This window comes from Arachis ipaensis, chromosome B7, assembly GCF_059453495.1.
Source record: "Arachis ipaensis isolate K30076 ecotype BB chromosome B7, ASM5945349v1, whole genome shotgun sequence".
In the NCBI taxonomy this organism is placed as follows: Eukaryota; Viridiplantae; Streptophyta; class Magnoliopsida; order Fabales; family Fabaceae; genus Arachis; species Arachis ipaensis.
In genome coordinates, this window is record NC_142442.1 from 23,220,498 (window position 1) to 23,247,892 (window position 27,395).

The following is a 27,395-nucleotide window of genomic DNA, read 5'->3' on the forward strand; positions in this document are numbered from 1 at the left end:
ACACAATATGTAATATTTACAACAAAATTTCATGTGAATTTGATAGTCGAGAAACTGTTAGATGAAAATTTAGTCAAATCAGTCAAAATCATCTAACGGCTCTCAATTATCAACTTCACATGAAGTCAACTGCACTTGCGTTTTCACCTTATATAAAAACTTGATTATTCAATTGTAGCGGATTTAATTGTTTTACAATAATATATTTAATATTTTTGTAGAATTGTAGGTGATAATTTGTTGAAAAATATATAAAATAAAAAATATAAACATAAATATATATTTATTTAATCACTGATTTTGTGTGTTCGTATTTTTATATATATCACCTTAAGGGAAAAAATGAAGAAAAAAAAAAGGCCTTATTCCATGAAATATTGAAATCTGACCAAAAACTAAAACTTACGAAAAGAATAATAAAAACAAAAAAGGAGAGTTTACTACCTGTGTTAGTGTGTTGAGCCTAAAAATGAGAAATCACTAACATTGTCACCGTTACCCTAGAAAATCAGGAATCGTTGAACAGCCTCAGCCCAGTGCACGCGGCCGGATCGGAAAGCTCCGAACCTCCGCCGGTGAGTCCGACGGACCACCACGCAAGCGGTGGTCCTATCCTTTCACGATCATTCACCGCCGCAGCCGCACGATCATCGAAGGCATTCTTTCTCCCTCTTGGTGTCGGTAATGATACTATTGCATTTTCTGTTTGTTCGTTTTGAAAGAATTTTATACTTTTATACTTCAATTTTGTTCTGAAATTGCTCTTGTTTGTTATTCATTTGTTAAATGTGTTAGAATCAGCTTCGATGAATGCTCTGAAGAATCTGCTTTTGTTGATCGGTTTACTTTTGAAGCATTGTGGATGCTTTTGCAATTCGCGATTGCAAATAATATTTATTTTCTCGGATTTTATTCCCTTTTATGCTCAGGAAAAAAAAAAAAAGAAAGATTTTTCCTAAACATTGATGCATATGTTATATTCAATTCAATTTTTTTTTAAGTTTCACTTTGATGCCACGTAATATTTTTATTTCAAGAACAATACGCATTTGCCTAAGTATTTCGATGCCGTTCTTATCACTAACTCAACTAACATTAACTGTATCCAATTGAAAGTTGGTTGGAGATTACTGAATTTGATTCTTTTTGCCTTCTTGCCTACAGAGCCAACAAAACTAAAATGACAGATACTAGTGACTCCGGTTTTAATCTGAAAAGAAGTACTGACGTATCTTGGCAGACGCAGAAGGAAAGTGCTGAGCAAAATGGGCTTTCTGATATTGAGCAACTGGTGAAAAGGAGCAAATTCTCTAGGTACAATAATTCATATTGCCGGATTTTATTTCTTGCTTGTTTGAAGGGCTCATTTCATAACTCTATTATGGAAGTTCATGTGTTAGATCAAAGTAGTCATTATCTTATTTAAAAGGCCTGTTATTTCTCAGTTCAAAATTTTGATGTAAATTAACCCTCAATTTAGGTATTTGAGGAAGCAGATCTTACTATTTCAGATTTTTCTACTATGCTCTTGTTTTGTTAAATTGGGTTAGGGCTATGAAACTTCTTCTCACAAGTATTTGACGTAGCCATTAATATGAATAATGGCATTAGCTAGTTATGAACAATGTATAAGCTATAGAAAAATGAGCCAAGCCACAAGTAAGCTTAACAGATGGTTCAGCTTACCTCCATCATGTGCTCACTCATCATAGAACATGTTAACAATAGCATTTACTGCTTCTTTCGGGTATCTTTGCAGCATTGGAAGACTACATGATAATTTTTCACTTTATTCTCCATTCCACGTCCTTCCAAAGATACCCTGAAAGCCTTTGTTGTATCTTATCTCACGACATGTCTTGTCCAAAAATCTTTTATCCACTCTTGTAGAGATGAATTCAACCGCTTGGTGGAGTTATTAAATTCAAGGCTAGTGGACCCTCCTAATGTTGAACAAGGAAAGCAGAACGCTAATTTGACTTCTCAAAAACACGATGAAGAATTTTCAATTTCCCAACGGTTTCTAAAGGTTTCCGATGCACGAAGACATGAAGAGTCAAAAGGAGCCATATGGGAAAGCCCAACACCTCTTGGTCTGTCAAATGTAAGTATTACAATTTGTCATTTAAGCTGTTCACATTCAACACTAGTTTATGATTGATCCCTTTGCTCATATATTATGTTATGCAAAATTTGTTATGCCTATGTGTGTCCCTAGACTTTAGTGTTTAGTATACTTGTAGTATAATCGTAAACTATTAACATAAGAATGTTTGAGCATGCTTGGGAAAGGCGCAATCAACTTTGTTTTAAAGGAAAGTTGACCTGGATTTCTGGAAAAATCAATATATTTGGGTTAAAATTGAATATAAATTATAATCAAAAGCTTATAATCTGAATCCAAATAGCAGCTCATAATTATAAGCAACTTTTTGGAGCTTTTTTAATAGAGGCTGATTATTTTAGAATTGTTTTGTTCTTACCAAATAGACCACACATCAAATATCATGATATAAACGAAATTCCAGACCTTTTTATTTTGGCATACAGAAGCAACTTTTTTTGTTTTTAATACAATTCAAACAAAACAAATTTTCCTGAAACCACTTTTTAGTGTTAGTATCCAGAGTTCCAGATATACATGGATTCTTTGATTATATGAAGAAACGGTAATACAAATAAGCAATTACTAAAATAATTTAATCTTGTACCCCTCCCAATCACATCATTTATCTATCAGTTTTTAAAACCAGTGAAATGGTATGGATATGTATGTTTCATCTGTTTAGGTTTTGTTTGGATATAATATTCTTAGAGTTCATGACTTCATGCAATTTCAAATGCATGGAAATTCAAGTGCATCAATTGCAAAACTTCTTCATTTGGATGGAATAAATATGTTACCTGCATTAATAAAAATCCTTTGTAAAGGTAAGGTATTTAAATTACTTCCATTAGTTTGTTTTTCCCTTATTTAATATAATTGAGTTTATTTTTTATTAATTTTAATTGAGACAGAGAGGAGGAGAAACTAACAGTGTGTTTGGTTTACATTTTCATTTTGAATATTTTCTGTTTTCAAGAATCAAGATTTTGTAAAAGAAAAAGAAAAGATGGTGAAAACAGTGAAATTTTATTTTCTGTCTTCACATCCTGTTTTCTCTTTTTTCTTCACAAAATTCTAAAACCAGAAAATACTGAAATGAAAATAGAAAATAAAAACACAAACCAAACACACTCTTATTCCCACATTATAACTGGAAATTGAAATCCCCTGTTTTAGCTAATTGAAATTCTTTATCAAAATTCCTTGAGTTTTTACAATTCCTTTGAGTTAAATTCCCAAACATGATTACCATAAATAATTTTTTTATTCTCTAAAATTACTTACCCTCCCTTTAATCACCCCATTCTTTTTTAGCTTAGATTGTGGCAAGAATGAAAAATTGAGATCAGTTTTCTTGTTTGCCATGTTAGTGTGGTGGAATAGATTGAATTTGATAGTAACTGCAAGTTGTATATGCATCTATCATAGTTACATAGAACATGTCCTTTTCTGTATCCGATTTATTTGTATATATGGCAATCAAATTAATAACTCTCCAGGTTCCAGATAAATTTGGTGCCTCACCTGTTGAGATTGCTAAGGCATATATGGATTCACGTGCAACTGAAGCAGGCCCCAGTTCTAAGAGCATAATACAAACTGTTGAAAGAAGAGTATCACGTGGTGAGGAATCTGCAATCAAACTTTATGATCCATTACCATTTGCAAAGACATCAACATGTTGGCCTGGTGTAGTAGCACATGATGCTTACGCAACACCACAAAGTCAAAGAAGCAGATATGGACTACACAACTTCCCCCGGACTCCTTATTCTAGAACTTTATTATCAAAATCTAAGTCCAGGGTATATCTTGCTTTAGTAGTTTATATAGTTTTCTTTAGTAGTTTTTTGTATTTTATTTTCTTGTGTTTCCAATCTTATTACAACTTTTCTTCCTTTCTTTTTCACCAGTTGAATCATATAGAAGGCAATTATGGCAACATTTTATCAACGCCCCTCAGTCAATCGCAGTCATTGTATAGGCAGGTATGCTTCATTTTTCAGATCCTTATGTGATTGTGTTTGATTTACATATATAATATGTATATTTTTAAAGAATTTGTAAATATTGAAATTTGAAATTGGCGTGTTCTAAGTACTTTTTTTGTTGTTGTTATAGTTGATTTTTATAAAGAAGTTGTAATTAACTTTTTAAGTTAAGATGGTAAGTACTAAGTAGTTTACACTCTAACCAAGAAATTTTGGGTTCAAGTATTAGAAATAGCAAGAAATAGGCTTTGGATATTTTATATATGTATATATATATGGTGCAGGGTATTTTAGGAAAAAAGCTGTACGTCAAACCTCTCCCAATTCCCTTTATATATATAGGCTTAAACTTAAGTGGTAAAAGGCTTCAGAGGAAACCTTTTTTGTTTGTGAAATCAGATTTTAGCATATTTTCTGAACATACTATTACTACCAAATGTGTTCCATAGAGGCCTTATTTTTCCTTAATATGTTTTTATTGGCTTATTGCTTATTGTTAGTTTTCTTTCTTTTTTTTTAATTTGATTTTTGGTCTGTTGGTAACTTAAATAAATATATAGGATAAATCTAAAGTTGATGCATCAGAAAGCAGATATGGATCTGTTGGACCTATACGTCGAATTGGTGGCAAGGTTGGTTCACAGTCTTCATCAAGAACATCGCCTTATTCATCTCTTCATGGCCTTCCAAAGAGAGAGAGTCCCGTCATTAATGACATTTTCACTACTCCTGTTACAAAGGCTTCTTATCCTGATGGGATAAGCACTCAGAAGCGGGTGCGCTTTGAGGTGGATGTTCCATCAGTGCACATGCATACCAGTTTGATGGCTAAAAAGATATTGGATCATATTGATAGAAACATACCCACTCCCAAAGAAAAATCTGCTGAGCTGAATCTGGCAACTAAATGGAAGAGTCCTGAATCCTCTGTAGATATTAATACTACCTTATCAAAAGAAAATAATGACTCACTACAGTTAAAAGGTGTTGGTCATTTCAAATTTGGTGGGCTTGATGCAAAGGAATCTACACCTAGAAATGAAGGTCAAGGGAACAGCAATGTTGATATTTTACCAATGAAGAGTTCTGGTAAACCCATTGATGTCAGTAAAGAAGGAAATTCGGCATCTAACATGAATGTTAGCAGCAGCATCCCCACATTTGGTATTGAAGCAAGGACTATGCAAAATTATGGTGGTTCTCAGAATATTTTAAAGAAGTCTGCTGAAGAGGTACAAATTATTTGATGGATATAAAAGCTTTTTACATATATTTTTTCTTATTTAGCCTTTTCAAATATTAGTTACAACTTACAATTCTTTTATATTTGTTATAATTAGTTTCCGGTTGGAAAAGAAAATTGATTGCATGAGATGCACTGAAGCATTTAGTAGTCAATCTATTGATATCTGAAACCTGTTAAAGTTTTGATTTGGGACATCATTATATCTAGAGCCAAGAGTTTCTGAAAGATCTGCCAATGCAGGAAACTTCGAAGACTCATCCCGGTGGCAGTTTCCCTTTCATAGTAAATCAAGAAAAGAAGCCTCTCTCTAACTCTACATCCAGTAAACCAGTTTTACCTCCAATTACCATCAAGAGGCCTGTGCGTGACTCAAGGTGGTTGTCTGATAATGGCACAGGATTTACCTTCCCTGTTACAACATCATCTTCTGTGTCATCGGAACCACCAACACCAACCATCATGCCATTGGCTAGCGAGGACCAGAATCAATCAAAAGAAATCTCCACTGAAACATCATATAGTTTTGGTTCAAAAAGTTCGTCCGATCCGGCAGTGGTGTTTTCCTTCCCATCTACAAGCAACTCAGTTGTTCATGATGACGCTGGTGATATAAAGTTCAACTTTGGTTCGGATGATAAGCCAAGGTTGTCTTTTTCGTTTGAAAAGAATGCTGTCTGTTGTTAAGGAAAAAGCTCTCTCTTTCTCTCCGCAGTTGCATAGTGTACTTTTGTGTGCTTTACTTCTTTTCCTGAGGACGAGCAAAAGTGCCATTTTGAATGAGACTGTAAAGTTTCTATTGTCCTATCATAAATCTGCATGTATTTTTGTTTTTGGTTTCCAATTTCCGCAGCAAACTATTCGGCAACGTTTAAAGGTTTGGCAAGCAGATTTTGGTGATTATTTCTACGCATCTTATGATCAGATGGTATGGTATCGAAGAATGTTATGATATGGTTTTATAATATTGACACTGATTTTTATTTTGTTTCTTCCAAGTAATTGCCAAATTTATTTCTGCGAAAACAAAAAGCATACAGCAACAAATTGTCCGTCATAATTTGAAATTGTTGTATTCGACATTTGTTATTCAAGCAAATGATAATCAGATTTTTTTTTTCAAATAAATAATTTAATTATTTTATTTACTGAAACATGTAATTTGTAGCGTATTTATTAATTTGTATAATTTGGCTTATCTCGTTTACATAATTAAAATAATCCTTCTGCATGTCTGTTTTTTTTTAATGCTACGGGATGAATTTTTCTGATGTTAATTTTAAATTTTGATGGATTATTTTGTCTTTGTAAAGAGAAACAAAGGGTTTGCTTTTGTTTTGTGCTTGACTGCTTGCTTGTCGTGACTCGTGAGTCATAACGGACTAACGGTCCTTCTGGCATCTCCAACGTTAAGAGTTAATGGAGGTAATCTACATGTCATATTAAGTTGATAATGTGGCCATTAAGTGTCATGCTGGCTAATGACGCATGGACAGCACGACAACAATCGATCCATTTTTCTGACAAAAACGGTAAAAAACGTTACCGTTTTCATTTGTTTTGGAAAATAAACAATTTTTTATTCATTTCAGAAAATAAATCGTTATCAAAGAATACCTCTAATGGGAATTGGGAACGATGAAGCCCCGAGGAGGGCCAATGATTTCCTAAAGGAAGGTTGTAAGTCTCAACAACAATTTTGGCGATAACTTTGTAAAGAAAACTGTTATCCCGTATCAAAATTATTATTATTATTATTAAAAATGGAGGTGGAAATCTGAATTATGAGATCAGTATAATAATAATAATAATAATAATAATAATAAGAAAAATACTAGGTAGACAATGACTATTTTAAACAACATCAACAACAAGTTCAAAAAATTGGTCCAATTACACTAATAATTCAGTTCAACCCCGCTCCCCACCTCCCCTCCCCTCCCTTCACCCAAATTCTAATTTTAATCATCCTAATTACTAACATCATAATCATCCCACCCACTCCCCTCCCTTTTAACTTAACAGTAAAAATCTTTCCCCTACCCCAATTGAAAGGCGTTCAGAAAGGAAATCCCCTCACAGCCGGCGGTCCGCTTGTCTTGGTTGCGGTCGTCCAGCCTGACGTTCGCCGCAGCAGCCATCCTCCGGAGCGACTCCATTGTGTAGACGAGCAACGGCAGTCGTAGCCCCGTCCTTGTCGCGTGGACCTCGTCCAGTCGCAACCCGCGTCGTCTTCTAATGGCTAGCTCCCAAGCTTGAAGTCCCGGCCTGTTCGCGGCGCCTGTGGTCTTCCGGCGAAAAATCAGGGCAACCGTCGTCTCTACATGTTCGCCCGCATCGAAGGTAACTCCATGACTAGCTCTTTCTTGATGGGTTAGATGTTCATATTATTTTTTACTTCAAGTATGATTTGTTTATGCAATTTAAAAGGGATGGTTACTTCACTATATGAATGGATGGTTGAAATTTTTACGAAAAAATGTGAAATTTATTTGAGACTTGGGACCTAATTTCTGACTTCTGTTAAGTAATCAGTTTTGAATAAGATATATTAAGATCAGGTGATCATTCTGGATACAGAATTAATTAATATTAATCTATGATAAAATAAATGTTAATTGTTTAATTTTTCGAGTTCAAAATAGATTTCAATAAAATGTCAAAGGGAATTTTTTAATTTTATTTTAGTTATAAAATCGGTTTGAGTTGATTATTAATATTTTGCCGTCCTAATTTTATGTATTTGTATTTCATTTGAGTTAATTTGAAATGATATCTGTTACGGATATTTGGATTTGTAAGATACTTTCATACAATTCTGAAATGAACTTTTGTGTTGAAGTAACTATGGAAGACAAGTTATGATGGAGGAAAAAATTTTGGGTCTATGGTTCTAGAATTTGATAGGCAATTATTCGCTTGTGTTCTTCTAATGTTACAAAACCTGTCCATATATAAAATTTTTGAACTGGTTTAGGGTTATTTGATACTTTTTTAATAACAGTTAATAGTGTAATATACATTTTCTACACATGATTACTATTTTATTTTGTTACTTGGTTGACCATGGATGTTTTATTTTGAATAAGATATATTTAGATTAGATGATCATTTTGAATACAAAATTAACATTAATCCATGATAAAGTAAATGTTAGTTGCCAATGAGTTATAGCTCAAATGGCATAGATTCCTCATACTCAATTAAGAGGTTGCGGGTTCGAGTCGCATATCTTTTCAAATTTTGCCAAAAAGTAAATGTTAGTTATTTAATTTTTTGTGTTTGGAATATATTTTAAGAAGATGACAAGGGGTCATTTTTAATTTTATTTTAGGTATGAAATCGGTTTGAGTTGATTAACAATATTTCAGCCGTCTTAATTTTTTTGTATTTGTATTTCGTTTGAGTTAATTTGAAATGATATTTGTTAGGGATGTTTGGTTTTGTAAGATACTTTTATGCAATTCTGAGACGGACTTTTGTATTGAAGTAACTCGTGACGTATTACTTCGGTTCTGAATTTTATGGAAGACTAATTATGATGGCAAAAAAAATTAGGTGTATATGATTCTGAAATTCGGTTTGTCTCGTTCGTTTGTGTTTTTTCATCACCCTCACAATGAAAATACCATACAGATATGCTTCGAGCAATGAGAATGGAGATTATGGAGGATATTATCATGGGAGCACACAATGGATCCATTGAACAGGTGCGAACTTTGTTGGACCGAAATGAAGAACGTGTATACCACAACCATCTAAGAAACAAGAAAAAGGAGGTTAAATCACCTTTCACAGTACCAAGCACTAGGACATTAATGAACTTGTGAGGAAGAACCGGAATCAGAGAAAGCACTAGATGTACCTAAAACCCGTTTGGGAAGTAGCAGAAGCTATTTTTTTTTTTACTTTTAAATTATGAAAAGTCACAATAAAAAAACTAAAAAACAGCAACAAAATATACATTAACACACATTTCATATTCATTTTTTATTTTCACCTACCATATCATGCACAATAAAACAACAAATACTAACTATACAATAATTTCTTTTGCATTGCCATCAAGATTATTGTGAATTAGAATTTTAATATCCATTTTCTTGTGTAAAAAAATTGTATTTTGTGAGTTATTTATCCGAACACTACAATTTTAAAATAAGTACTTTTATAACTAAAAATCAACACTATTAATAAAAGTTCTTCTACTTTAAGCTCTTTTTCAAAAGAGCTTATTTAAGTTTCACATTATTTACGTATTTTCGTGGTGGAGTTTTGTTACAATAGAAAGGATAAATTTTCATGATAAATAACATTTTTAGTTCTCTAACTACTTTGATTCTGTTTCAAGATATTAGCGAAGCGTAAAAGCTATATTAGTTAAGAATAACTATTTGGGTACCAATAAAAATAACCATCCGCTATCATATGGAATCGAACATCCAGCCTCTACCATTTGTTACTATTTATACACTACACTAATACTCTTCTAAATAACCATTTGGGTAACAATAGAGATAACCATCTGTTAGCCTATAAAATCGAACATCCATCCTTTATTACTTGTAATTGACCACATACTCTACACCAAGACTATTATGAATAACCATCTGGGTATCAATAAAAATAACCATTCACTATCCTATTGAATCGAACATCCATATTAAAATACTTAAAACTGATCACACACACTACACCCAGATTATTTGAAATAACCATCTGGGTAAGAAAAGAAATAACCATTCGCTTTCCTATTAAATCAAACATCCAGTTTATAATACTTTTAATGAATCACACACACTACACCCAAACTATTCAAAATAACCATCTGTGTAACAATAGAAATAAACATCCACTATCCTATTAAATCGAATATCCAGTTTAACATAATTGTAATTAATTATACACACCACACCAAGGCCATTACAAAATAACCATCTGGGAACCAATAGAAATAACCATCCGCTACGCTATTGAATCGAAACCGACTTTATTTGCATATGTTGCATAAAAATCCTAAGCCAGCTTCAAATGCTCAAACTGCATCCCAACTCTTGGTAATATCCGTTCAAAACAGACATCATTTGAACATGAGGATTAATGGTCGATTCAAATATGCGGTTCACGAAAAAAGAGCAATATACTAGAGACCAAACCTCATCAACAAGATCCGTGTCATCACTTCCAGTAATATCCGTACATTCTATGACCTACAATCAAACATACACAAGCTAATTAGATACCGTATTATTAAACAAGTTTCAACTAAAAAGATTTTATTAATGCTTTTTTCAAAAATATCATTAAAAATTTATTACTATGCATAACTTAAAAGAAATAATAATAATGAAAAGTATACTCATAAAAAATCTCATCTAATTAGTTAGGCTTATATTAAGTATTTATATAGAGCATGCATGGATCTACCACAACTGGATCGCACTTACACAACTTAAAACCAAGTCCATTTCTATGCTTTGAAAAGTCAAAAAGCTCATTATTTCTTCTTGGATGTGAATGATACACTCCCATTCTCCATTTTCGTTTCTTCAATTCCTTCCTTGCCAATCCTCTCTTATTTCTTCTTCTTATTTGTTTATTAATTAATTTATTTTTCTTATAGTAGTAATCAGTGTTGTATGTATTGTGGATTTGCTAATTCAAATTTTGAGGCCTTTGAGTACTATATTGTATGTTTTGCACAACTGCACATATATTTTCTAGTAATATTATATAGCGTGAAAAAATAAAAAAGAATGCAAAAATAAAAAACACATTTAGTGAGCATCCAAAATGTACAGCATCTCCACTTAGAGCATATATTTCCATCTATAAAGTGAGTTGTGACCAAATTTGTTTGTGCATATATGGCATGGAAGCATAAGGATGGGAATTTAAAATAATTTAATGGCAATTATGTGGAATATTTAAAACATATATGAATAGGTAGTTTCATTCAATTCACTTAACTAAACATGATATGCACTTCTTAAATTACACTAATCAAATGACCAAATTTAAAATTTTAAACCAATTTAGTGTTTAAACAAAACTAATAATCAAGTGCCTTGTCAAAACTCAATCTAAACATCATTAAAAATAGTATAACATTACACAATTCTGAATTATAATGCCTAAAGATAACAAAATTTTAGACAAATGCTAGCCAAACATAAGAATTAAACAAAAAATTTCACTCAGGCGTTTCATCGAGCATATGGTATGCACAATATGTAAATAGAGATTTTAAACTCAATTTAAGCAGCAATCAATCCAAAAAAAAATCAGCCATCAAACATTTTGGAATGCAAAAAGTATCAATCCATTAATCTAAGCCTAATCTAAATACTAAAAGCAGAATTAAAAATTAGTTAAAATGAATAAACGAAAGAACATGGGCAGGAGGAAGCATGGAACCTGCGTTAGTAAAAGGGGAAGAATGGAAAGAGAGGGGTAGCAGACGCGGTGTTGCAGCGGCACAGAGCTCAGCCGCTGCTGGGTTGCACTGGGATTTCTCGCTGGGGTTGGGCTTTGCACAAAGAACAAGGGTAGCGTACAGGGGATTAAGGAGAAATGGAGAAAGAGGGAAGAAAAAAAGAAGAGAGGGAAGAGAGAGGGGGTAGGCGATGGTGGTCACCGGTGGTGATGGCGGTGGTGTCGGATGGAGGATTGGGACTGGGTTGAGAGTGCAGAAGAGAAAAGGGTCAAGCGAGAGGAAGATAAGATGAGAGGGTAGCTGCAGAGCTTCAATTCACCAATGTTAAAACCCTGATTTTTTTTTAATTTGAAAAATAATTATTATTAGAATTTAATTAATCAAACCATTAATTACATTTAAGATTAATTTACTTTTTTAACCACATTGTTTACATTGTTCACTAATGTTGTTGTTCACCTATACTTTTTCTAACAACAACAACAACAACAACAACAACAACAACGGTATTCTTTTTCACAAAAAAAGAAACAATGTTACTGTGCTTTAAAGAGCTAATCTTACATTAGTATCTTTGTAAATATATAAATCTTCCAATCAAAATACATTAATGAAAAATCCGCAATGTTAAATGATGTATTTGATTCTGGTTAAAACAATAATCCAGTAACAAAAACTAAATCAGCAAAATAAAATAGACTTTCATATAGTTTCGGCCCGGCCCAGCCAACCCGACCTGATCCAGTTCTGCGCAGGGGAACCCGACCTGAGAGTGTGCCCCGCAGCCGAATCATGACCCGGACACCTACATCCCGTTGCCAACCGCATGACAGCTGGGAGAGGAAGCTTCCTGAAAGGAGACCTCTCCTGTGGGATCCGTCCTACTTACAGGGTATATATGGGGAGGGTCCTACCCCTCCCCCAAGGTACGTCACTACCACCCTTACTCTCAAATCACCTGTATACTTTCTGACTTGAGTGTCGGAGTATCATTACAGGTGGCACCCCCTCGTCTCACGAAGAGCTCGGGAGATCGCCTACCCCCGCATCTTGCGAACAAGCTCAGATCCAGACTGATTCTCACCTTCTCACCCAGAATACTTCTCCAACCTGTCTAAAACCCCAAAGAACCGAACATATAATATAATCGTACAATTTTATTTTGTATTTACCCCCGGAACTTATATCCATAACCATGCATAATTCTATAATAGTATAAAGTATAAACTATGCAAATTGAGCAATTTCTAATTTTGTAAACATCACTATCTATTACCCAAAAAGGTTCTAATATCCAGTATATCACCTAAAGTATTTCAACAAAAATATTACAACATATGGTAAGTGTGTTAATGATTATTGACTATATAGATTAATTTTTTATCAATTGTGGTAATATTTATCTAGTAATACTATTTTTGGTCTTAAATAGTATTTATTATAAGTTTATTTAGTTTTAACGTGTGAATAAGTTTTATTGAGAAAAAGGAGTAAACAACATTAATTAATTTTTAAAGGCTAAATTATATATTTTATCTCTGATGTTTGTTGTGATATTTTTCAAGAATAATTCTAATGTTTAATTTAATTTAATTTTGTTTTTAATGTTTTTAATTAATTTATTTTTATTATTAATATTTTTTATTTATATTAAAATTATTATTAAAAATTTTTAATTTTATTTTTAATATTTTTATGAAGTTAATATTTAAGGATAATTTTGACATAAATTAAAAATTTTAAGAACACAATTAAATGTAACTAAAAGTTAACAGTATTAAAAAAAAGGTCGCAAATGGAAGAAAAAGTATACTTTATTGATAAATAGTGCCAAGAGAGAGAACAAATTCAAAGAAAGAAGGAAGTTAATCAAAATAATTTTGTTTTATCCATTTAATTTATAAAAAATTAAAAAAAAAAAGTTTCAATCATTTGCAATTTACATAATCTGGAGTCCTAGACACTTATTTGGACTGAGGGAGTAATCATGATTCATGGAACAAACAATAAATATTTGGCCCCACTTAAATTCCCAAAAGAGGAGAAAGAACTAAAAAGACACGCATTGCAAACTGCAGCTTCAACAGAGTGCAGCCCCTTGTTTCATTCAATCCCTGTAACCCGGTTCCTACCTTCTTTTCTTTTCTCCTATACTGAAAGAAAAGAATAATTTATTTATTTAACTCGGACCAAAAATTGGTGTTTGGAGCTTGAGGATTTGAGCTGCAATTAAAAAGAGAGAAAGAAAGAATTTCACAAGATCATGGACGTGGAATCATCGGAGTCCGCCGCGTATCCAGGGTCCGGTAATATGCAAATTCCAATAGATCTCTTCGGTTCCAAAGAGCACCATGGACTGCCACGTGGCACCCTGGCGTTCGCCGACGAATCAGGTAACATAGTCTACAAGGTCAACCGCCACAATTCTTCTCCCAAGGACAAGAAACTCTTGCTCGATGCTTCCGGCAACGTCATCTTCTCCATACACCGCTATCAAGTCTCTCTCTCTCTCTCTCTCTCTCTCTCTCTCTCTCTCTCTCTCTCTCTCTCTCTCTCTCTCTAAGCGCATCTTAATTTCGTTTTGCTTAGTCATAGTTTGATTATTATGATTTCCTAATTTATTTTTTATTCACGGAAATTAGATTTACTTTTTTAAATAATTATTCAAAAGTTAGTTATTTTGCTGGTGTGGCGATTAATGATTGAATTTCGGTCTAGATTTCGATGACATGGTTTTGGTTTTAGACTTTTAGCTGATATGTTTGAATATCTTGTTTTTGATAGAAGGGGAGTTGGAAATGTTATAAGGGAGAAAGCAACGTGGAAACGGATATGGTGTTGAGGGTGCAGAGGACAGTTAAGAAGTTGAATATAGTTGAGTTACAAGTGTTTTATGGCGGCAACAATGGCGAAGCCTGTGATTTGATAATGAGGGGTTCTCCTTGTATGCGATCATGTGGCATTTATAAAGACACTGAAATTGTTGCTCAGGTAATCCACTAGCATTCATTATTGAAGCTCTGAATAATGCCAAACATGCGTTCAAAATGGATCATAGTTAAATAGGACCCATCACTTTTGTAGTTGGTTCTTCTTAATTTCAGTTTGAATTTGGTCATCTTTTTCCAACATTATTACATTAGACTAAGTAGGAGCTTGATGATGTTGATTTCTTTAAATCCTCCATGATAATGAATATTTACCAATGACTAATGTTTAGGTGTTCTGGTCATTAAGGCTCTGAAGACTTATTTTCTTTTCCTGTTGCTAGTGAACCTTTACCTTCTTTCCTGCTCTTCTGGCTTATATGGTGCTGGATTGCTGGTCTTATATTTCTCCTGATATTACTCCTTACGCGGCTACTGAAGTATGGATTTAGATCGTCTAAAGTGAGAATTTCTTTAAAGTGAGAAAGTAAGTTGTTAACCACCCTTGGATCAATAATTTAAGGGTAGCTGCTTAAGGGCGATTGTCCTTACCTTTTCACTCTACAAAATGTTCACTTTAAAAGATCCGAATCCGGTTTGGATTTAGACTAGCCAATAAATTATAGCTCAAATGTTACCTCTTTTAGTCCATGTTAGAATATCCTTGTCTTTTGATTCAGAGTTCAATCCCAGCTTGGTGCCTATCACCCTGCCATTTCCCTAGGAGTTCCTTTCGAGTGAAAACAGATTAAAGTAGGCACCTTGAAACTTTGATTTGGTTTATGGGTTGGAATTAGTAAACTTTTGTATATGTGTATCCAATAATCCAAATCTCACGTGATATTTTAATATAAATTACGCCCTTAGAAGAATTAAAACAAGGAAGTGATGCTGAAGAGTTTATCTGGATGACAAGTAGCATGTTATTGTGAAGTAGGAGTGATATGTTATGTTTCTCTTTGAATCTCATTCATCAAGGTCTATGATTAGTACATTATATGAATCTGAAACATGAATAGGATCTGAAACAATTTGGAAGGCTGTATTATGTGTATTGTGTTATTTGCGTTTGCTCTTTGTTGGATAATGAACCGACTTATTCTTCTTCTCCATTAGACCGGGTATAGGACTCAACATGTCCCACCCGATCTGATAGTGAAGGAGAGCAAGTCAACTCAGTATCCAAAAAAGAATGAGTCTAAGTATCATTTTCAAAATTTCAGATAATATATGTTCTCTCTGCAATGTGCATTCCAAAGACTGATTTGACTTATACTTTTTTTATAAAAAGAATTTTTTCCCTCTTTTTTTCTTGCAGACTAGCCTGATGTACAAGCTTCACCAAATATATGCAAGTAGGGGTAAATTCCGCATAACGATATTTCCAGGAACTACTGACCGTGCTGTTATTGTTGCTTTGTTTGTAATATTTTTGAATGGACGAAAATAACATCATTAATAAGTAGGCAATTGCAGTTTATTCTCAGAGCTATCTGAATCTGTAACTTAAGCCGGAAGAAAAGAAGTTTTGAATTTACATACATTTTAATTCTTTCTCCATAGGCAGGAAATGAAACATGCATCCTTACAAGTTATATGGAGCAAGCTGTAAACTAATCTGATTTTATTTCAGCTTGTGTTGGATTCTAACCCCACATACTTTCAAATTATTATTATTATTATTATTATTATTATTATTATTATTATTATTATTATGCCACAAATTTTAATTGCTAAACCACTAATATGCTTACGAGACAAGACACTGAATAATTATGGACAGTGAATAATGTTGTACACCTAATTTTGTGTTTGATTTATATATCTATTATCTATCTATTATATATTATAAAAATGGAATTAACCAACTTGAGTTGGTCGAATGGTCAACTCATTCATCTGCTTAATCAAGTGCTAGAAGTTCGAATTCTTTCCCGTGTATGGAGCAATCTATTGGCCAGCAGTAGACCTTTAAATGGAACTCAGATTCGCAACGAATTAGTCTTTGGTCTATCGAGATAGGAGATACCATAGTCGGTGGGTAACTAAAAATAATATTAAAATGAAATTTCTTCACTTAATAGAATAGCTGGCAAATTTTTTAAGGTGTTTTTTTATTTATTTATGCATTAATTAATTTTTCATTTATTTGATTTGATTGAGATGAATAACAAATTATTTAATATTTTGTTTAATTACATTAACTATAACTAATCAATTACATTAATTATTTGATTTAACTAGAATAAACTGAATGATTTTGTTTTAATTTATATTAATTTTTTGTTTTAAGTATTTTGATTTGATTGAGATAAATATCAAATTAGTTAATATTTTTTTTAACACAATAACTATAACTAATTAATTATATTAATTATTTGATTTAACTGGAATAAATAAATTGATTTTGTTAATTTACATTAACTTTTTCATCTTATGTATTTTGATTAATAAGTTTTAAAAGTATTATAATTTTCATATGGTATATTTATAAGATATTTTTATTTATTTAACTTATTTTATTGAGCCAAATAATTATAATTAATTTATTATATCAATTGTTTAATTTAAATATATGTTATATGATTCAGTTTATCGTCACGTTAATGTTTAACTCGTTATTTACCAAAAGTTTTTTCTCCATTTTCTTCCTCGATCTTAAATATTTTGATTTTAAATTTTAGATATTTATTTATTGTTTATATTTCTTATTTTATTTTAATATCAAATCTAATATTTTTATTAATATTTTTTTTATAATTTATTGTCTAATAGTTATATGCCACCATCAATTATATGATCATAAATATTTTTTTAATTTATTAAAAAAACACAATTTCATTCGTTCTTTTTTTATTTACCTATTTTTGTATTTCATAACTTATTCTCTGTAAAAAAAATTTGGTCTAATATATTTGTTTTTGGTCTAATAATAATTTTTTTTACAGAAAATGATACTAAATTAAACATAAGTTAATTCCAATTTAAAAAGTTATGTTAATTAGTACAAGTATTATTATATTTAATTTAATTTATTTGCACATTAATATAATTGATTGAAAATAAATGATAAATAAAACTAGAAAATGATTAAGAAAGTAGAAGGTTCGTAACTACTTTAAAATAGATAATGGAATAAGTTTTAGGATATTATTCTATTTGAATTGTTAATAATTATAAGAATAGAAGATCATTAATCATATTAAAATAGACATTGAAATAAGTTTTATGGAACTGAATTTATTTAAATCGTTAATATAGTCTTATAAATAATAATTTTGTACAAAAAATTGTTAATAAAATTTTACAATCTTCATATTTATAGCTATTTGATTAATGTATTTTATTCTATTCTACTTTGCACAAAAAAATTGAGACTTATCTTTTTTAATTAATTATTTAAAAAGATAGTGAAATGAGTTATATGCCATATGGTAGTTTAACTATGTAATATTTTTTATTTTTTATTTTTTACTCAAGTGATAAAAAAAAATAATTGTTGTTGCACTCATATAAACTGTTGTGATATAGTATTAGAAAAAATTATTAGGTGCAGTGCAAATTATAACTCTTACAATGATATATTAATCTATTATATTATATATTACTAAAATCAGATTTATTCAATTAATAGTATAGTTGACATGGCATGTTTTTAAAGGTATTTCTTGATTTATTTTATCAGATTCATTTAAATGTGTTTATTAATAATTATTTATTTAATTTGATTTTGATAAATATTAAATTATTTAATATTTTATTTGACAACATTAACTATAATTAATCAATTTCATTAATTATTTGATTTGACTAGAATAAATGAATTGATTTTGTTTTAATTTACATTATTTTTTTTATCTTATGCATTTTGATTAAAAAATTTTAAAAAGTGTTATAATTAATCATTTATTTAATTTTATTTAAATAAATACCAAATTATTTCATATTTTGTTTGACCACAATAACTATAATTAATCAATTATATTAATTATTTAATTTGATTGGAATAAATGAATTGATTTTGTTTTAATTTGTATTAATTTTTGGATTTATTTATCTTGGATTCTAATTTCTAAAAATACATGTTAAGTTTATAAATTAAAAAATTTTATTGAAAACACAAAAATTTAAATTTTTAATATATTTATTTTGTATTTATTAAATAAAAATATTTAAAATTTTTCATTAATAGTAAGCTTATCACGTGTTTTTAGGGCACATACTATCTAAACCTTTAATATTTTTATCTTATGTATTTTGGTTAATAAGTTTTAAAAGTGTTATAATTTTTATATGATATATTTATAAGATATTTTTTATTTATTTAACTTATTTTATTGAGCCAAACAATTATAATACTTCATTATATCAATTATTTAATTTAACTGATTTAAATATATGTTATTTGAAAAATGATTGTTGTTGCACTCATATAAAATATTGTGATATAGTATTAGAAAAAAATAGAGATATTCTCCACGTCCAAGAAATTTTGACATCCAAGTTCATCCAAATAATTTTAGGTCACGCGCTTTTTTTGCTTTCTTCTTTCCTTATGCTTCTTCTTCTCACGCTCGTTTATGCACGGAGTGTCTTCTTCTTTTTTGCCTTCTTCTTCGCGTTCCTCCTCCTCCTCCTCATTCTCCTCCTTTTTTGTGTTCCTTCTTCTTCACGTGTTTTCTCCTTATCGTCATTCTTTTGTTGTTGTTACTGCTATTATATTTTTTTATCTTTTCCTCCTTCTCTCCCTGGTGAAGAAGCAGTAGAAGATGAGAAGGAAGAGTTTTGAATTGTACAGAACAGAAATGAACCAAACATGTTATTATGGTGAAACAATTGTATAGTACTAAATGAATGAAATATTATCCATTATATAAATTTAAATTCGAACAGCTTTTTGCATAATGAACCGAACACGTACTCATGGTGAAACAATTGTATAGTATTGAGTGAACGAAACATAATCCATTATATAAAATTAAATTCAAATAGCTTTCTGCATAATGCACCGAACACGTACTCATAGTGAAATAATTGTATAGTACTGAGTGAATGAAACATAATCCATTATATAAAATCAAATTCAAACAGCTTTTTGCATAACGAACCAAACACATACTCATGGTGAAACAATTGTATAGTACTGAATGAATCGAAACATAATCTATTATATAAAATCAAATTCGAAACACCTCTGTCTACAATTTAGAGATTATCAATTCAATTCAATTCAATTCAATTTAATTTATCAATTGCATTCCATTCCATTCGATTGAAAAAAAAATAATCTATTAGCAAAATGTTGGTGATGACGATAACGAAAGAGGAGAAGAAAAAGAAAAAGAAGAGGAGAAGGAGGAAGAGGAGGAGAAGCAGAAGAAGAATCTGCGTACGCGAAGGAGAAGGAGGAGGAGGTATACATGAATTTGAAAGAAGAAGAAGATGACGTATGCGTGTATTTGAAAGAAGAAGAAGAAGAAGAAGCGCATGGGAGAAGAAGAAGAAAAAGAAGCGCGGGGGAGGAGAAGAAGATAAAGCGCGTGTAATGACGCTCTTTTAATAAGAGTGTTTTTTGTTGGTGTTGGACCTACTTGAATAAAACTTGGATGAAAAAACCTTGGATGTGTAGCATAGCCCAAAAAATTTTAGGTGTTATCGGTACAATTTATAACTCTTACACTGATATATTAATTGTAAACTCCAGTTAAATTAGTAGATAATTAGTCAATAAATTAGTTTTTAATAAGGAAGACTAGAAATGCGAATATTATATCAAATTAGGATAGAGCTCATCGAAACTTGACACTAATTTCGAAGAAATCAGTCCAAAATTGGACCGAACGGATCGAACTAGTTAAACTGGGTCCAAACCGGGCCCGTGAGTCCAATCAGTTCAGCATTAAATGAGCTTAAAGCTCATTTCTTTCATTAAGAACAGCACAAGCAGTGCTGAACGAGAAGGGAGAAGAGAAGGGACGAAACCCTTTACGGTGAATTCAAATTACCGTAACTTTTCGATCCGAGCTCCGATTGTCGCACCGTTTGTGACCACACGTCCACCGCGTCGAGCTCTACGTTTCTACCAGAACAATTTCATAGGTAAGCTCTTAAATACTTTCAGCCACTCTTTTCCCCCAATTTTTGAAATATAGGAAGGAAAGTTGAATTTCTTTAATTTCTGATGTTTTAGGATCCAAGTAGCTTGAGAAAAATATTCACTCTTGTTTATGTGAAGCTTGGGTAAGGTGAGGATACGATAATTCTATTTTAATTTCATTGAATTTGAGCTTTGAGTATTAAATTGGGTATATATGTGTTATAAATGTGTACTAGGTTGAGAATAAATAATTGGAGCTTGAAATTGTGAATACTGGAACTTGAAGGAAGCAGATTAGTTGAGGTTTTGAGGGCTATGTTCTTTTAGGAAAATTGTCTTGGAATAATACTTGGGAATCGGCTAAGGTATGGTTTAGGTTTCTTGCATTTAATATATAATATTCTGTGAAAACTTAGGCTAGATGACCATAGGATAAGTTGGAATGCAGGTGTATGTTTAATGTTTAGTAATTTATCGATGAATATATTTGGTTGAAGTTTATTAGATAATTAGTTATTAATCTTGGATGGTGAATGTTGTTATGTTAATTTGGAGAGAATTATGGTTGAATGTTATTGTTGATGAACATGGTTGGTTTGGTACTTGTTGATTAACTAATGATTTGGTGAATTATTGATTTGAGGTATTTTGTGTTAGAAGCCTAGGATTAGTGAACTATGATCCTTAGTTGAATTTTGGTTGTTGGATTTGAATATTGTATGAGTATAATTGTTGATTTGAGGTAGATTTATTGTGGTGACTATTATGATAATGAGGAAGGGTATGCCGAATTGAAAAGAAAGCAGGTTTAGACCCGAAAAAGGTGGTAAAGTCCGAGTTTTAGAGGAGATACTACCGAAATTTTATAAAAATTAGAGATTTTGTTTATATGATTATTTAAAAAGATTTAGATTCAAATGTTATATGGTTTGATTTAAAGTTGTTAAGAAAATGAGCATGTTTTAAGTTTGATTCATTTAGAAAAGAATGAATTATGTTTTGAACTGGAACTATTGATGGACGGAATGAGATGTGTGATAATGAAGGATAAGAATTGAATATGATTGATATATAATGATGAATGAGATGTGATTGAGAATGATGTGGATGTTGATGAATTATAATTGAATTATTTATATGGCTTATGAATTTGAATAATCTGAGATACGAGATTCCCTGGATCAAGTGTCGTGGCTTGCCACCACATGTATCAGGTTGAAAACTCGATACTCTATTGACCCTACGACGTAAGTGTGACCGGGCACTATATAAATTCCCGGGAATGTTACCCCCATTGAGCAATATTGATTATTTGAGAAAAAGTTATGCATAGACTCTTGGGGATGCACGTCGGGGGACAGTCTAAGGACAATTCAGACTTGTCGGGTTGGCTGGATAACCGACAGATGAGCCTCATCAGCCATAGGACAGGCATGCATCATATGCATATTACTTGAATTACTTGCTTGTGCTTTAATTGGGTGTGCCTATATGTACTTGCCATGCTAAATGTGTATTTGTTACCTGTAGTAATTGTAACCTTCTTGTGTTTGCCTTTATCTGTCTATTTGTCTGTGAAAATGTGTGATAGAGTTGGAGGTATGGAGGAATGGCAGTATGAGACTTAGATTTAAGGTTAAGTTAAGTTAGGTTTAAATGTTTTTAGAAAACCACCTTTTATAGCTCCTGTTTAAGACTTTAAGCTCTATAATCTGAGTGTCGGTGTTCTAGGATTGCCTCTAGCATTCCCAGGACCTTATATATTATGTGTGTGGCACCTTTACCATACTGAGAACCTACGGTTCTCATTCCATACTATGTTGTTGTTTTTCAGATGCAGGTCGAGAGGCATCTCGTTAGGCGTCTGGACCCTTGAAGCGAAGTAGTTACTGGGCTATTTTGTTGTACAGTGATGTATATATATGTACTTAGCTTTCTCTCTGCATAATTTGTTCTTTTTGATCATCTTAGAGGTTTATGAAGAGGTAGGATTGTGTATATGTACTTTTGGGTTTTGGGATATATATGTATATACGTGTAAATATTCTCCAGCCAGTCTTGACTTTGCAGGCTAAGTTAGGAGCTTGTTATTTTGTATCCTTGGCTCTCTATTCCTACTTTTATTATCTTATGTTTGATAGTTATAGTTTTCTTCACACGCAAGTTATTCCGTTCTAGAGTGTTGCGTTTTTTATTTCGCAATTTTGTTTTACCCATTTTTCAAGGCTCCTAATATATTATATTCTTTCTGCTATTATATATACACATTTTATTTTAAAGGTCGTAGCGTCTCACCACCTCTGTATTACATCTTAGGTGTAATACTTTGTGTAATAAGGTGTTACATTAATTGAATGACAAGTTATTAATGAGTGTCTATAACAAAATCATTTTAGCGTATGCGACATAAATTGATTGGAAGAGTATATCATTTTATTTTACTGTCAGAGCACCTAATAATAATAATAATTGTAATATTAGTTGATTTTTACTATCTTTATTTTACATTGAAATACTCTCTTATAAAATATATAATTTAAACCAAATTACTTATAAATGATTTTATTAAACCAAATTAATTATAATTTATCAAACTTTTAAAATATGCAAAACATATAGATGATTTTATTAACCAAATTAATTATAATTTATCTAACATAAAAGTTACTTGATATGATTAGGATAAATATTAAATTATTTAAATTAATTTTTTATATTCATATAATGATTTATAAGATAATTTATGTTATTCAATTGAGTCATTTATTTATTTTCATATTGAGAATAATATCAAGAATAAAACGCCAATAAGCTAAAGTAATAATTATCAGATTTGTTTGATTTTGTCATAAAATATTGAGAAATCTTAATTTTTACTTATATATGAATGTGTTATTTTGATCAAAAATCAAATTTGTGTATCTACAAAATTTCTATAACTTCATGGCTCTCTTTAATGATTTTCTCTTTGACCCTCGTGATCTTTTTTTTTTTTTTTTTTTTTGTTTCTCTACCACCAATCATATTTGTGATCTACTCATATCGGTATATCATAGACACAGGACCAAACAACATTATTTGATGAATAATACTAAGACAAAGAGTGAATTTTTAGTGAATAGTAAAGATTTTTTTTATAATTCAAAAATTCACCAATAAAAATTTATAATGTACAATACTCATGTTCATTTTAAATTTAGTAAAAATCTTCACTTTTTAACTAATGTTACTCTTCACTAGAGAAATTTTCTTTTTTGATTTTGATCCTATAATATAGAAGATTGAACCACAAAAAAAAAAGTACATAAGTTTCAATATTATATTATTTTGCTTTTATATTCAACTAAAACATAAAAGAAGAAAATATTATTGTGGAAGCCGGTTGCGGTTCTTAGAGGGGTCCAAGAATTTCTCATTTAATGTTTGCCGATAATTTGCTTCTTTTCTGTAAAGTCGAAAAACAGCAAGTTCAAACTGTAATGGTAGTTTTGGAAAATTTCTGCAGAGCCTCTGGGATGAAGGTTAATGTGAAAAAATCTAAAGCGCTATACTCCAGGAATGTTTCAGCGACAAGAAAAGAGATTTTCACCGGAGTGTCCTCCATCAGATTCGTCCAGAACTTGGGCAAGTATTTAAGGGTGAACCTTAATCACTCTAGGGTGACACACGCAACTTTCAACGATGTTCTGGATAAGATTTGGGGAAGGCTAGCCAGCTGGAAGGGGAGATTGCTTAATAAGGCAGGAAGACTCTGTTTGCTCAACTCGGTAGTGACTGCGATTCCTACTTACCGCATGCAAGTATCTCTCTTCCCTAAAGGGGTAACTAATAAGATAGAATCCATGATGCGAAACTTTCTATGGAAGGGTCAAGCTTATGGTAGAGACCTAAATCTAGTTAACTGGAAAGTGTTGGTCACCCCTAAAAAGTTTGGAGGTTTGGGAATTAGAGACCCTTTTTGTGCTAATATTTCTCTTCCTGAAAAGCTAGTTTGGCAACTTTTTCACCATCCGGACAAGTTATGGGTTCAACTGTTGATGGAGAAATACCATTCTTATAAGGATGATTGTTTCAATCGGTCTCGAGGAAGGGGATCTTATGTTTGGAAGAGTATATGTCGAGTCTGGAATATCTTGAAGGAAGGTTTTATTTGGTGTATTGGGGATTTGGAACAGAACTTTTGGTTTTCTAAATGGAGAAGAGAGGGGCAACTGTGTCAGGGATGGATTATGTTCACATTTCTGATTCGGATCTCAGGATCTTGGACCTTTGGTCATATGGACAGTAGAACCTTGAGAATATATGTTCTCCTCTAAATCAGTCTCTGTAGAGCAACATTAACTCTTACAACCCGGATGTTCAAGCTGGTTCAGAGGTTGGTTGGTGTTGGACTGGTGCGGCTTCAAAGGTTTATGATGCTCATAGTGGTTCTTTGTGGCAGTAAGAAGATGTTTAGTTGGGAGGATAGGGGTAATTGGCTTTGGCTTTGGCGTCAACATGTTCCAGAAAAGCACAAATTTTTGGCCTGGCTATGTCTTCGGGAGGCTCTTCCTACTGCTGCATTTCGTTTTATGAGGGGCATTTCGCACACGGATAGCTATCCACGATGTTTCTCAGGTCAGAAATCGGTTTTACATTGTATACGGGATTATCCAAAAGCCCAACTAGTTTGGCAAGTTTTAGGGATCTCCGATCAACCAGTGGATTTGATGAGTTGGTTCTTACATAATAGCAAATAGCTCCCCTTTAGATTCTTTTCTGGTCTCTGGTGGATTTGGCGTTCGAGGAATAACGAGATCTTTCATCGTCACGAGCATTGGACCACAGACAAGGTAATTGGAATGGCTTTGTCCTTGGAAAAAGGAGCTCCGAAATATTTTTGAGTTGCAACGACTGTCTATCCCCTCCACCATTAGTGGCTCTTGGATTCTCCTCTCAGTAGGTACCTTTAAAATTAATTGTGATGCTAGCTATCCTGGCAATGGTGCTCGAGTTGATTTTGCTTGTGTTAGCAGAGATTGGAAGGGAAGGTGGCAACAAGGCTATATAGGAATAATTGAGAGTCGTAGTATTTTGCAAGGAGAGTTGTTTGCTATTTGGAGAGGCTTTCTTTTAGCATGGGACTCGGGACAAAGAGACATTATATGTGAGACAGACTGTGTGGAGGCGTTTACTATTGTCAATAATTTACAGGATTGCTCTGGGTTTATTGATCCTTTGGTGTTAAAAATCTGAGATATCATGTCTTGGAAATGGCGTGATGATCTTTGGTTGATCTTGAGAGATGCAAATACAGTAGCAAACATCATGGCAAAAACTGCAATGAGGACCCTTTCTCCCCAAGTGGAGCTTCCGTTGCCTTAGAAGGAGTTTGAAAGTAGTATTCAGCGGGACTGTCTTTCTTAAACAGATTTTTGTTTATTTTTTTTTTTTTAGTTGTTGTTTATTTTATTTTAAGTCACCAAAAAAATTTCATTCTTTTATTTCAAGTATGTTTTGTGTTATGATATTATGGACTATTTTTAAGCTAAACTAATCTTATACTTTTATATTATTTGTGTTTATGTTATTATAATTTTATACTTTTATTTATGCATTTATTTAGTCATAAAGGCAAGAAATTATTGGATGTAAAAAGTTATTTGGGTCAAACAAATTAGAAGATACAACTATTGCTGTAATTTAGAGTATGGAATAATAATTGCATTTTTATTTATATTTTTATAATGAATTTTGTGAGACATCTATTCATTAAGTATATAGTTTTATATCATAACTCATAGAATCAAGGTTTTTAAATTAATTTGAATATTTAATTTTTTTTTTTTTTAAAATTAGTTCTAATATATATTAAAAATGCTTTTATATGCAAATCAAATTAAAGAAACATGAACGAAGGAGTTTTAAAAATTCAGTTATGATTGACTAATCAAATTAAGATAGGAAGAAATTTTAAAAATAATTTTTTATTTTTTTATTTATTTTCTTTCAAATTAAAAATTCAATCTAAAACTAATTATGTCTATAATTGCATTGATTGTATATTATAGTTATTTATTACTCTAAAATGATAACAATAAAAAATGTATAAGTGAAAAGGTATAAACTATGAAAAAAAAAAGGCATAAACTAAGAAAAAACCTAAAATTGTTTCAGATTATGTTTGAGTCTTTGTTATTGATTTTTGGTTGGTCTTGGCATTTTGGTTTGTCTTGGAGTTTGTTTGTGATGTTCGGAATTGTATCTTTGTTTGTCTTAGTGTAGAACATGTTTGGTTCGTTTGTCTTTGTCTTAGTCTCCAAATTGGTGTTTATAATCTTGGCAACTGATATAGTGAAATTTCACTATTATTGTGATGGAAACTGAATGTAGATCTTATTGCACTTTGAAGTCGAACTAGGTACATGCTGGTGTCATTTTCTCTACTCTTTCATTTTTAATCTTCTACTGCTGCAAGAGACTAAATAAAAAAATCTCCTACCAGTAGAATAACACACTTCAAGTTTAAAAAGAATGTCTTGATACAAACCCCATTTCTCAAGACCTATGAAACATACAGTTTGGTAACCAAGTATAGACACAGAACAATAAATT

At 31.6% G+C, this 27,395-nt stretch overlaps 2 protein-coding genes and 1 long non-coding RNA gene across 4 annotated transcripts; all 3 read left to right on the forward strand.

Moving 5' to 3' along the window:
- The first annotated feature begins 404 nt into the window (after nucleotides 1-404).
- On the forward strand, nucleotides 405-6,324 carry LOC107609121 (nucleoporin-like protein). Of its 2 annotated transcripts, none has more exons than XM_016310962.3 (7): nucleotides 405-681; nucleotides 1,165-1,314; nucleotides 1,891-2,104; nucleotides 3,607-3,912; nucleotides 4,021-4,095; nucleotides 4,659-5,330; nucleotides 5,585-6,324. In XM_016310962.3, exons 2-7 carry the CDS (start codon nucleotides 1,181-1,183, stop codon nucleotides 6,026-6,028), a joined length of 1,845 nt encoding a protein of 614 aa, XP_016166448.1. In that variant the 5' UTR covers nucleotides 405-681; nucleotides 1,165-1,180; the 3' UTR covers nucleotides 6,029-6,324. The 2 variants fall into 2 exon arrangements, with proteins under 2 accessions (XP_016166448.1, XP_020963139.1); XM_021107480.2 differs by having other exon boundaries at nucleotides 447-681; nucleotides 3,614-3,912.
- Nucleotides 6,325-7,289: 965 nt separating this feature from the next.
- Nucleotides 7,290-9,409, forward strand: LOC148550586 (uncharacterized). Its single transcript, XR_015892356.1, has 2 exons — nucleotides 7,290-7,684; nucleotides 8,978-9,409. It is a non-coding gene; the product is annotated as an uncharacterized LOC148550586 (long non-coding RNA).
- Nucleotides 9,410-13,754: 4,345 nt separating this feature from the next.
- LOC107608963 (LURP-one-like protein (DUF567)) lies at nucleotides 13,755-16,239 on the forward strand. The gene is made up of 3 exons (XM_088492558.1): nucleotides 13,755-14,274; nucleotides 14,562-14,768; nucleotides 16,023-16,239. Exons 1-3 carry the CDS (start codon nucleotides 14,041-14,043, stop codon nucleotides 16,152-16,154), a joined length of 573 nt encoding a protein of 190 aa, XP_088348684.1. The 5' UTR covers nucleotides 13,755-14,040; the 3' UTR covers nucleotides 16,155-16,239.
- Nucleotides 16,240-27,395: the final 11,156 nt, after the last annotated feature.